The sequence below is a fragment of the Asparagus officinalis genome, chromosome 1 (assembly GCF_001876935.1).
Source record: "Asparagus officinalis chromosome 1, Aspof.V1, whole genome shotgun sequence".
Taxonomy (NCBI): Eukaryota; Viridiplantae; Streptophyta; class Magnoliopsida; order Asparagales; family Asparagaceae; genus Asparagus; species Asparagus officinalis.
The window spans coordinates 28,805,715-28,819,283 of record NC_033794.1 but is presented as its reverse complement, the minus strand read 5'-3'; the positions used below and the strand labels follow the sequence as shown (position 1 = coordinate 28,819,283).

Below are 13,569 nucleotides of genomic sequence, written 5' to 3'. Positions count from 1 at the left end.
AGGGGACAATGTCCACAGAGTGTCCTTGTTGGGACATATATCCCCACCACAGTGCGAGTGAACTCCACTCGCGATTGTGGCTAGCACTCCTCGAAGAGGATTGCCTTGTCAAAACTTTTAATTTCTATTTTTACCTTTTTAGTTTGATAATTCACAAGTATGTCTTTAGTTATAATTAATCATTCACTAATTGTATATAACCTCTTATTAATTACGCATTTCCTCACTTCTTCAAAACCTTTAGTTATAGTATTATTTTTATTATTTAATTATGTTATTTAATAGAACATTTGAAAATTACCTTTAATTTATCTTCACATAATATTTAAAATTCTAGAAAAATTAAAAATAATAAAAGTTCGTCATGCTTATGCCTTACACCTATGAGTTTCACCTCTTATGGGGGACTACTCGTTACTTTGCATATTATTAGCCTTTTAAAAATATGATAATAATATGAAAAATAATTTGTATTTATTATAGTTGTAATAGTATTGATGGTATAATGATTTTAATAGTACTTTTTAAATTAATAATTTACATCGTAATTTAGTAATTAATTTAGTAAATTATTTACTAATAGTGTAATAAACGGATTATTAAATTAAAATATAGTTACTAAAAGTATTATAATTATGTCATGTATCATATTATTATATTTAAAAGAGAAGAAATTTTTTAATATATCATAATTAATTTTAATAAATTAAGAATAAATTATAATAGTTATTCAAACTATACTAATTAATCATACAATTCTTTATACATAGTTTTATCATACAATTTATTCATTTTAACAAAATTGTAATTGTTCAGAATTTATTGCTATATAAGTCATTTCATCAACCAAAAAAAGAAAAAGGAAAAACATAAAACAAAACAGGTAAGCTCTCATGCAAAACACGTGCGCTATACTAGTTTTATAAAAAGTAACAAAAATAGTCTTCAATCATACAAGTATCAATCGTGGAGGCCTCATTCATGAAAGTATCTCAATAATTTTGGCTGTATTTTCACGTATACTGTCTTGCAATTATAGACCATAATGCTTTTATAAGCTTTTCTAAACTCTCAAATTCAATGAATGCAGCTGATACATATTGGGCGTGAATTCACCTGTTCGTAGATAAATCAAAGTCAAAACGGAAGCTTTCAAGGCCCTGGAGCCATATGAGAACTAGGAAACATAAAATGTCAGTCTCAGCCATTATCGAGATACAATTGTCAGGATGAAAAGAAATACAAGTTAGATCACCCTGGCATAGTAGCTTTTATCAAAACATTCTGAACCTCCTCAATTCAGACTCATGGAGATCTCAACATTGTAATTTTTGACTAAGAAAACAACAAGAACTCATCACAACACAAGAATAAAAACTTATTCACTGAAGAATATCACAACTATTCAGATCCCTCAACATTTGCTGTAGTTTCGATGGTCTTTGAGTTTTCTAAAGCGGCAACTCTTGCTGTCAGAGCTTCATAACGCCCCTCGAGAGAGTCATAGCTATCTTTAACCTGGGAAGAGGAAAAGGGAAATTGGATTACTTGAAGCAAGATCAACTGGTATTTCAATGAGTAAAAAAATAATTATGCTGAATTATGAAAAAGAAAATTCAACGAATGGAAGTTAATTCAGATAATTGCGTAAGTATCACACTCTAAACCTTATATCCATAAGGGTAAATTGCAATTACTCCTCATCTATAGACAGTGGCAAAAGTAAATAGACTTATCCAAATGCAGATCATCTATGTAGAATTCGTATTATCCAAGGAGACACTGCCTTCGGCAAAAAAAATTGAAGTGTGGCATCACATCATTAGTCTATTTTTGCAACATATACATTTGTCATGGTTAGCAGCTCAACCTTAACAGCAGATTTGAGCCATGATACGCAAAAGGGGATTGCATTAGCCCAAAGCCATTTCATTCTTTACGAAGAACAGCAAAAGCAGAAAGCAAGATAACAAGCACTATCAGATAACACAACAATAAACTATTTAAGTTGATATCTAAAATTGAAACAATACAAACATCTGCTAAGATGTACTACTAATCTGTAACTGAATCCTTATAGAGAGCAAGAATGACAAAGGCCACTTTTTGCTTTATAGAAGCAACTTTGGTGCTTATGCATTATCTCTTGTTTCCACGCTTCACTATATCATGGTTGTAGTGAGGCTAAGGCTTCAGAAATCAGAATAAAAAAAGAGGTCAATCAAGTTTTTAACAGAAGTCAAGGATCCGGCACTGGATTTGGATAGTAAACTTTGAGCTAAATGTGCCTAATTGGGTTCAGATTTTGGATCATGGATATTAAACTTTGAGAAGAGCTTATAGCTGTATGCAGTGTTTTAAAAATATACTGATTTTATCGATTTATAGCCGATATATAGGGTTTGCGCCATGACCGATGCGATTTCTGCAAAAATTTATCGCATATTATTTTTGGCTGATTTGTCCTGATATGTCAGTGTAAATGCAATAAAATGACTGATTTCTCAAGAGTTAAAAATCTCCCTATTCTTTACAATTGACATTCTAAGTGAACTGGTTTCCGTTTGGAGACAAAAACCCTCTTTTCTCCAAAACCCACCTGCATCCACTAATCGTGTAACCCTGATTTTCTCTGCCTCCACCGTTCTCTCCCCCAAATCACTCGCAAATTCCTCACCCGATGAACTTTGTCAACAACGTCTCTCGAAGACCCTCTCTCGATATTTCATTAAATGTGCTTAAATTATATTTTAGGACATTATATTATATATGTTCACCATCCAATATGACTCTGATTTTTACTAGTTATCCTCGATATGTCCCCCATAACCAAGATCCCATATGAATTTTGCCTGTCTGATATATTTCCAATAGCCGATATTTGAAACCTTGGCTGTACCGTGAGGGTTCAGTGGGCACAGGTCGTCCAGGACAAAACTCAGATACTCAAAATTGTATCCAAATATCCATGCAACACTGCTGAATATGGTTGCATTAGATTGCATTTAAAAGACACATGACAACCTCTATTAGGCAAAAAGTAGATATACATGTTCTAAAAAATAATTTAGATTAAAAAAAGAAAATACTTTAAGCCTATAACTAAGAAACAATCCTCAATAAAGATGAAGAATAATCAAACACTTTCAATCATACTACAAAATCACAAACTGAGATAAAAACAAACACATAAAGACCTTCATGCAGCTTCGGATGGCTCAGATTAGGTTTGGTTCAGGTTTTTAGCAGGTTTGGACCCAACCAAATCTTAAGTCAGCTTGGTAGTTTTGAACTGAAGACCAAGACGATTCACAAGCTCTAACTAATCCTGCACAATGAGGGCATTAGGTTGGTTGGTTTTGGTTTGAACCAAATCCTAGTTGTACCCTTAATATCCTAACAAAAAGATATGGTTGAAAAAAAAGGATTAAGATATATGCACCATTAAGAAAATTTGAGCTAACATTATAACAGTACGAGAATATACAAGCCGACATCTTTTTTTTTCAATTAGAATAAAAAGATGTTAACAGTGTTTTCAAACATCTGGACAATTTTAATAACTACAACAAACGATGTCTCATGGAGAACTATGCCAACTCAAGCACAACCAAATTTTAAGTCTGCTTGGTAGTTTTGAACTGAAGACCAAGACAATTCAAAAGCTCTACCTATTCCTGCATGATGAGGGCATTAGCTTATTAGGCTTTGGGTTGAGCCAAACCCAAGTTTTACCCTTAATATCCTAACAAAAAATATGATTAACAAAAATGAAAAGGATTAAGATATGCAACAATGAGAAATTTTTAGCTCGCATTATAACAGTACAAGACAAGAATATACAGGTCAACATTTGTTTTTTCAATTAGAATAAAAAATTGTTAAACATGTTTTTCAAACATCTGGACAATTTTAATAAATAGAACAAATGACGACCCATGAATAACTATGACAAGTTGCAAAACTTCATGAAAACTTTAATCTAAAGTTTGACAAGTGACAATTGTCAAAAGAGTTTCTAATTAACTTATTAAAATTTGAAAAAAAATTGATGTTTTAAGAAGTGATCTAGGAGCCCGTCTAAGCCTTAGTGGTATCTAAGCCGCCCGCCTAGGTCTTGAGAGTGTCTGGGGACCGTGGGCCACTTACATGGACTGCACCTATTACATCTTGATCACGATTTCCTCAGTTGCTACCTCCACGTCCTTTGACCTCCTCCGACCTCCTCTACTAACTAAAAGCACCTCGTCTATCTCCTTCAACCTTTAGCAAAACCTCTTCTCCCACCACTTAAAACAAAAAAAATGAAATTATCCTAAGGTCGAGGCATCCGCATAGGCACTAGGCAGCAATCTGGCACCTAGGTGAGCCTAGCGCTAACATTAGGAAAAAAATACATGCATCCATGCATGCATACATAAATACATATTCTCCACTCTCTAGTATATGGTTCCAAAATTCTGATATATGTGATCTAAATCAACCAAATCTATTTATACCATTGTTTGGAAAAGCTCTCACACTGGTGCAAATACCAAGATTCAACACCTTGGTTCTAGGTAGTAATGTTAGGGAAAATTATTGAATATCCCCCTAAGTTATATAGGGATGACGCAAATTACTTGGAAGTTTTTAAAACAAACACTTTATGCCCCCTCTTTTATTTTTTTCGTCAAACAAGGTTACATGGTTATCATGCGACCCATTTAACGGCAAAATACCTCATACTAATTTCTTCCCTTAAGAAAAGAGATTGGGGCATTTTTTTCATTAAGTGGGTCACATGATACCCATGTGTTCCTGTTTGATGGGGGAAAAAAATCAAAAGGAGGGGTTTAGTTTTAAAACTTAAGGGGAGTATTCTGACAATCTTAGGGATTTTTGCTGTATTTTCCCTTAAAATTATCTTACTATCAAGAGTGGGCTAAATGCAACCTTTCAAAGTCCATAAAATATAACCATCACGCATAGCATAGAAGTTATATAGCCACCGACCGTTGCACTTGGTGGCATTAATGTAAGCATCAGTTTCAAGGAACAAAAATTCTTGTTAACTTAATATCAAGAAGGCGACACCAATGTAATAGATAATGTGTAAGAGAGCCTGCAACATGTATTATATAAAGTTTCATTTAATTAAACGCTATAAACATTTTTAGCAGTGAGCTATACCATGCAAGCTCCTATATCTGAACTTGGAGCAAACAAAGAAAGAGTAAGCTGTAACAATAGCACCATGGAGTCAGTAAATTATTACGATTACTAATTTTGATTAGTTATGCCAAATTATCTTACTATCAAGAGTGGGCTAAATGCAACCTTTCAAAGTCCATAAAATATAACCATCACGCATAGCATAGAAGTTATATAGCCACCGACCGTTGCACTTGGTGGCATTAATGTAAGCATCAGTTTCAAGGAACAAAAATTCTTGTTAACTTAATATCAAGAAGGCGACACCAATGTAATAGATAATGTGTAAGAGAGCCTGCAACAGGTATTATATAAAGTTTCATTTAATTAAACGCTATAAACATTTTTAGCAGTGAGCTATACCATGCAAGCTCCTATATCTGAACTTGGAGCAAACAAAGAAAGAGTAAGCTGTAACAATAGCACCATGGAGTCAGTAAATTATTACGATTACTAATTTTGATTAGTTATGCCACATTTGTTGATGGTGAGCATTGTACTAGTGCATGAGTTCGGTGAAAATTAAAGTTAACCGGAGAAATGATTGTTAGTTTTTGTTTTTATTTTTATTGAGATTTAATAAAAATGAAGAAGATAGGTCGAATAGCTTCATGACTGCGTTCACAATAGATAGAATTCACATCTTAATCCATAAACAAGCACTTCCAAACAAACATTAAACAAAATATGAAATTTTTAATTCATCAACTAAGGGGTTGTTCGGCTGAGAAATAAGGAGTTTGGATAAATGATAAAATCATTTTTCAATATAATCCTAAACTTTCCTGCTTTCTTTGTTTTCTGTTTGTTTATACAAAAAATTGGATGTAAAGTTAGTTGTGGGGTCCACTCTTCACTTTCTCCCCAAAATCCTTGTGAAGAGAAAATTTAAGATAAGAAATTTTGCCAATATGACACCAAATCCCAACTATTTTTTTAGCAATCTTTTCCTGGAAACAACAAAATGCGTAAGATTTTGAGGCTGCAAAGTATTAACGTGGTACCCACAGTTTCCATATATTATTGCAAAATCCATAGAAACAAACAACCCTAAAGAAAAAATAACTTAATGATATATGTATTTGTACATTAAAGAGTCCCAACTGAAATATAATTAAATTATAATTTTAAATAACTAAGATGTCGATTGGTAACAGGCTAAGTCAGGAGTCAAGGAAAATTAACATTTCCTTAACTTGCCGAACACAAAACATTACACAGGATGTTAACTGAGTCAACACCTCCTAGTTTGAAAAACACATAAAAATTAGAAGATCGTTAGAGGGCTCAAATAAGCTAACTCCTAAAATTGAGGATTGAGGAGTTTACTAATCTGCCTCCTTAGACGTGTTAACAGATAACCTCTTTTAATTATAAAGAAAGTAGTGACAATCGTCACTGTTCCCAACAACAAAAGAATTATAAATATCAGAATAAATCTTAATGGATTAACATATTTGACCATTTGGGTTGATAAATGAGCTATGTATGCTAATTATTCACCTCATTCCCTCTGAAGCGGGATAGCTTACAATATCCGAGTTACTATGGTTGGGATTAGGAAACTTAGTTAGGAATAGAATAATGCTGTTGGATTGTATTTGATATTTCGTTAGATATATAGTTAGTTAGTTGATTTTCTATTCATTAGTTGATCACTTGATTGTTTGTTTCATTAGCTGTGATTTGTGGTTAGGATTGAGATTTATTTTCTAATCTCAAGTTTTTTTTAATAAATAACATGTATTCTCTGCTTTAGAAATAGACATCTGATGAATGAAATTCCTGAGATAAACTCTATATAAGCATGTGAATTGCTTCGATGTAGTAGATAGTGAGTTACCTAAGATGTGAAGCCCGAAATCTATTTATAATTTTATTTTGTTTTCCTCTTTTCCTCTTTTCTTGCTTTCTTATAGGCACAAGAGATCCCAACCAATGCAATCTTCTCTGTTTCCTGCAGTTCAGTATTTTTTTCTTGCAGTCTACAAGCAGCCAGTGCCCTTTTTGTCTTTTGTCTTTGCTACAAACTATCCTAATCCACACCAAGACCTCTCAAATTGCCCTCAAATCATTGCAATAATACATCATCAATAAGTAGTTGTCTAGTAAAAAAAATCCTCTTATTTTTTTTGTTCTTAGCTGTTGTTTCCGTTCCTCATCATTTGGTATCAGAGTAAGTTCATGTGATCTACAGTTATTATGGGCAAATATATGCTTCCTCCAGTGTTCAAAAAAATGGCTTATGCGGCGATTAATCGGTCGATTAATCGGATGCGGGGGAAAACTGTACAGAAAGGAGCAAATGCGGTCAAGTATGCGGTCAACAGCATAGTTGAGCGCTTAATTGGTAAATTGCCCGCATAAAGCTTTTACGCGGGTGTTTTTGTTTTAAAGATTTCGGATTTTTAACTTATACACTGAAGAAAAATCGACCTGCTTATATAAAATGAAATCCTAACCTAATCTTTAATTGCTATCCTCTTGTTCTCTCACCCTCTACAACGACTGCGGCTGCTCCCAAACCCTAGTAGCCCCTCCGACCATCTTCGACCATCCAAGGCCATCTCCGACCATATCTGACCTTCCTTGCCCTAGAAACCTCTTTTCGAAGCTTGTAGACCCTAATCAAACTCGTCGACACTGCTCCAACCATCTCCGCTGCTAATCGAGCTTTCTAATTCCCCTCGTCCGCTGATCCTAGAAAGCACTTTTCCTGCTCGCAGACCCTAGAAAACCCTTTTGGGTAGATTATTTCTTCTATTTTTTATGGATTTTATATATTTTAACATATAATAAATAATTAATATATAATAAAAATTCAAAGACCCATAATTTCGTATAATCTGATTGATCTCCGATTAATCATTATGCAGTACTACACCGCACGCATAATAAAACCGTATTTTTGAACATTGGCTTCCTCATTCACAACAATATGATTTTAATCCATGAAAGTTTGGTACTTTATCTTATTTTCTATGGCTTCGATGGCTATGAGGAAGCGTATGATTTCGAGGTATGGATTCAAGATATAGTAAATATTTTTTCTATCTATAAAATGTCAAAAACGGAAATGAATTTGTATGCTAAGTGTAGGCTCAAAAGAGAAGCCAAGAATGGTGGTGACGTAGAAAAGCTTACAGGATTTGAATTACTATGGTTGGGATTAGGAAAATTAGTTAGCATTAGAATAATGTAGTTGGATTTTTAATTGATATTTTGGTTAGATATATAGTTAGTTGATTTTCTATTTCATTAATGGTTAAATGGAACTTAAATTATTTTTTATGGCTTTGATGGCTACGAAGAGGCATATGATTTTGACATATAGATTCAAGATATAGTAGATTTTTTCTATCCATGAAATATCAGAAACAGAAACGAAAATGTATTTGTATGCTAAGTGTAGGCTCAAGAGAGAAGCTCAAGAATGGTGGTGATGTAGAACAACCTACAGGATTTGAATTACTATGGTTGAGATTAGGAAACTTAGTTAGGATTAGAATAATGAAGTTGGATTTTTATTTGACATTTTGGTTAGAGATATAGTCAGTTGATTTTCTATTTCATTAATGGCTAAATGGCACTTAAATACCATATTATTCCATCACATTTACACTTAAATACTCTAATTTGTAAAAAGTATAATTTTAATATCGTAAGTTGTAAAAATTGACACATTAATACCTTCTGGTGGTTGTCATGGAAATATTCCTACGAATATGTCATGACAACTAACAGAAGGTATTAAGGTACTACTTTCTTATAACTTAGGATATTAAAGTGTTATTTTCTTACAACTTGGGATATTAAAGTACTACTTTCTTACAACTTAGAATATTGAAGTATAAATGTGGTGAAATAATATGGTATTCAAGTGCTATTTTTTTACAACTTAAGAGTATTAAAGTGCTACTTTGTTACAACTTAAGGTATCAACACTGTTTTAAAAAACCTCCACCTAGTCCGCTTAGACGTACGCCTAGGTCTAGGCGGTACCTAGGCCGCCTAACTAGCGCCTAGCGCCTAGACGATATTTAGGATGCCCACTAGATTTTACGAGCGTTTAGGGGAGCATTGTCTGCTTACGTGGATTGCACCCTGTAGGCCTTGATTGTGATTTTATGTGTCGTAGCCTACACGTCCTCCAAACTTCATTAACCTCCAAATATGAACACCTCCACTACCTCCTCCGACCTTCAGCAAAACCTCATCGACTACCACTTAAATGAAGAAAGAAAAAAACGCCCAGAAACCGCTTAAGCGCCCGCCTAGGCGACTAAGCGCTGGGCGCCAAGTCCGACGCCTAGAAGCGTCCAGCGTTTAATGTAACATTAGGTATCAAAGTGTTACTTTTTACAACTTAGGGTATTTAAGGGTCATTTAGCCATCATTAATTGATTTGTTTGTTTCATTAGTTGTGTTTTGTGGCTAGGATTGAGATTTTCTTTATTTTCAAGTTTCTTTATAAATAGCATATATTCTCTGTTTTAGAGATAGAGAATGATTAATGAAATTGATGAGTTATGATAGATCTCTTGAGTGCAAGTAAGTGTTAGGCATATGAGCTGCTTTAGGTGCGAAGCCCTCGAGTATGAAGCCTCCGCTATGTATTTTATTAATTGTGTTCTTTAGTTTTCCTCTTGTCCTCCCTTCTTTTGCTTTTTTGCAAACACAAATTTTAAAACAAGCCCTATGCCCTCTTCACTGCAAAAAGGAAAAAAAAAACATCATCTTCTTTTTCTCCTGTGGTCCATAGTCATCTCCTGCAACCTACAGCAACTAGCACCATCTTTGCCTCTCTTTACTACAGACTATCTTAATCCAAACTAAAACCTATGGAATAGCCCTCAATCCGTGCCAGTCATATCATTATCAATAACTAGCTGCTATCCGGTCAAAAGAGTCCTCTTATTTTTGTTTTTTCCTTCATTGTTTCCCTTCCCCATCAAGTAGTCTAAGAAGATATTCATGTCACCGTTTGACTATCCTTTCATGGGAACCAATGAAGTTTCTTCTTGAAAGGAGATATGCTTGTCGACCAACTAGAAGATATTATTGTTTCTCCTCAAAGCTTGAAGAAAAGTCAATACTAGTATCCTGACTCCAGCCAGATGTCGATTTGTAGTCTGAACTCGAGTTCAATAAATACCGGCGCTAGATCCAAAGGAAAATCGGAACCAAAATGTAAGCCAAAAGTGGATGCAAAATTAGAAGGTCAATCCAAACTATGAACCCGAACCAAAGCTCGAGCCAGAATGTGAGCCAAAAACGGATGCAAAATTAGAAAGCCAATCCAAAGTGTGAACATAATTTGGAACCAAAAGCATATCAAATAAATCCAGCAGCTAAAGCTTGAGGAGGATCTCAAATCAGAAACTGAGCAGAAAAGAGATCCAAATCTTGAGTTCAAATCAAACCCAGATTCCAAAATTAAAGTGCAGTTCCAGATATCTCTAACATGTAACAATTCAATAATAGAGTTTGCTATTCCAAATACATGGCCACATCCTCAATATCAAGTTTTACAACTCATTATGAAGATTCTACAGTCTGTGATAGAATTCTTCCCACCAACGAAAGGAGCTATTGCACTGTCCCATTATAAAACTCGAGGTCTAGTTTTCTCTCACAATGGGAGTTTTCATGTATGATAGCTATTGCACTGTCCCATTATAAAACTCGAGGTCTAGTTTTCTCTCACAATGGGAGTTTTCATGTATGATAGCTGTCAGAATATATGGTTAAGATTAGAAAACTTAGTTTGGATTAGAATAATATTGTCGGATTTTTATTTGACGTTTTGGTTAGATTTATAGTTAGCCGATTTTCTATTTCATTAGTTGATTTGTTTGTTTCATTAATTGTGATTTGTGGTTAGGGTTGAGATTTATTTTCTATTCTCAAGTTTCTTTATAAACAACATGTATTTTCTGTTTTAGAGATAGACATTAGATGATTGAAATTCTTAAGTTAAACTCTATGTAAACTTGTGAATTGCTTTGGTGTTGTATGTATGTGAGTTATCTGGGTGTGAAGCCCAAATTTTATCTATAATTTTAGTTTGGTTTCTTCTCTCTTTTTTTTCCCTTTTCAGCAGCCATAAGAGATCCCAAACGATGCCATCTCTCTCTGTTTCCTGCAGTTTAGTGTTTCCTCCTGCACCCTACAAGCAACCATCACCCTCTCTGCCTTTTCTCTTTGCTGCTAACTATCCTAATCCGCACCAAAGCTCTTGAACAACCCTCAATCAGTGCCAATCACATCCATTATCTATAACTAGTTGTTGTCCAGTCGAAACAATCCTCTTATTTTCATTTTTTCTTTGTTGTTGTTTCTGTTCCTCGTCACCCTCTTTCATAAACCTTTGTCGAAAAGAGCCTACGGAGCTGTTTGTTTCCATGGAATCCTTAACGATTCCATATAAGTATATCTTACAGTAATACTTGTCAGCTCAAATTTCTCAAGCAAAATTTCCGTTTGCAATGTGGGAAAGATTGTTGGGGAATGCAGCTTGGATTTGCTACCACATTAGCAAAATTTCATCTCAAAAGGATTTGGAGAAAACGTAAAAAGTGGACCACATCTAAATTTCCATCCAATTTTCTACATACACAAACAAAAACATGAAAAACCAAAGAATGGAATTTAGTGAAAGTTAATTTTGTCAAATATTCAAACTTCATTCTCATCCAAAAAAAACCCCTAAAATTCAAAATTTAAATCCAACTAGTAGAATCTCTAGATAACCCAAACTTCTCCAAGTAAACCAAATCCAACCTGAAACCAAATTTTGATTTGGTCCAGTCCTTACCTTACCAATCAAGAATTCGAAGTAAATCAGGAAATTAAGACTAATTAAATCTCAGACCTGCTTACAAATTAACTAAACAGAATCTGTCTTTCATCCATGTAGCAACGTTTTTGGAGATTTGAAGCTCTAGATGACAGAATTGAAAAGAAGTTATCAACTGCAAATTGTAACTCTCATTATTAGCTTAGAAATGATTTGTACTAGTGTTTTAAATATCAGCCGCCATGTCGGACATGGCGGGCGATATTGCGGATTCGGAGCCTAGCCGCCACGAAATTGTTGAATTTAATGCGTATGGCGTTTTTGAGGTCATGTCGGGGACATGTCGGAAAATAGCGGATATATCGGACGACATTTCGGCCATAAAAAATCGGCCAAAATTCAGAAATATCGGTTTCACATTGACATGTTGAAATCATATGATTTGCAATATCTTTGACATGTAGGTTTTAATTACTTGTTATTGCATGTGTTTTCTTTATAATGGAAGGCTATAAAAACACATGAATTTATTTGTATTAGTTGCACATATACTTCGGTTTTACTAGTTTCTTGTTTGGAGAAATGACAGATATATAATAAAAATCCTGCAATTGTTAGTCGATGCAGTTAAGTAGTTTAGAATAGCAATTACGAGTTTAATTTTCAATTTCAGTAGAATTTTCTTTTTGTTCCTACTAGTATAATGCACGCGTTTTGTATGTGAACATTTTTTTTGTAATCTTTTTCTTTGAGTGTAAAATTATGAAGTGACTTTTATAATAACATAAATTCTTAAATTGAACAATTAATAAATCTTTACATTAATAAATAAAGTTGTGTATAAAGAATTGTATTAATAATTTTATATTCTGGATAATTATTATACTTTAATAATAATTTATTTACACATTTATAATAAATTAAATAATTATTTAAAATTATAATAGATAATTATTATATTTTTAATTGTAATTTAGGATAGTCATAATAAATCATATGTTATTTATAACAATTTATAATATTTATCTATAGTATAATTATAATACTATTATTCACTATAATGTATTAAATAACAGCATAATTCTTAGTTAAGTTATAATATTAAAATGATTACATTAACATGTAGTAGAAACCATTGATCTAGAGGGTTACAGTAACATGTAGTAGAATTTAGTAAAGTTTGCTTATTGGCATGGTAGTGAAGAAGCCTTTTACAAATAATGTTTTCTATGGAAAGGGGAATAAAACTGAATTGTGCAGCTGTTCTAGTGTCTATTTGGTTTTCTATGCAAAAGCAAAAACTTGGTGGTTGCTTGTGAAAATGAAGACCCTTCTCATATGTACTTTTTCATATGTTTAGACAATATAATTATCAAGTATGTGAAGATTCCATTTATGATATTATATCAACCTACCCGATATGACAATCCGATATTTTTTTCATGTCCCCCGATATATCCCCGATTTCCGCTATCCGACATGAATTTTGGCCGAGCGACATGAACCCGACATCCGATATTTAAAACCTTGATTTGTACTAGGCTGAACTCCTTAGTTCTAGTTACAAGAAACAAACA

General features: G+C 33.5%; 1 protein-coding gene across 1 annotated transcript in view; it reads right to left on the bottom strand.

Annotated features, from left to right (window-relative positions):
* LOC109822083 overlaps window positions 1,128-13,569 on the bottom strand; it is a 15,418-nt gene continuing 2,976 nt past the window's right edge. Inside the window, exon 2 of the mRNA XM_020388248.1 lies at window positions 1,128-1,518. Within this exon, the coding sequence (XP_020243837.1) occupies window positions 1,402-1,518 (117 nt within the window). The 3' untranslated portion in view covers window positions 1,128-1,401. The remainder of the gene's footprint in view (window positions 1,519-13,569) is intronic.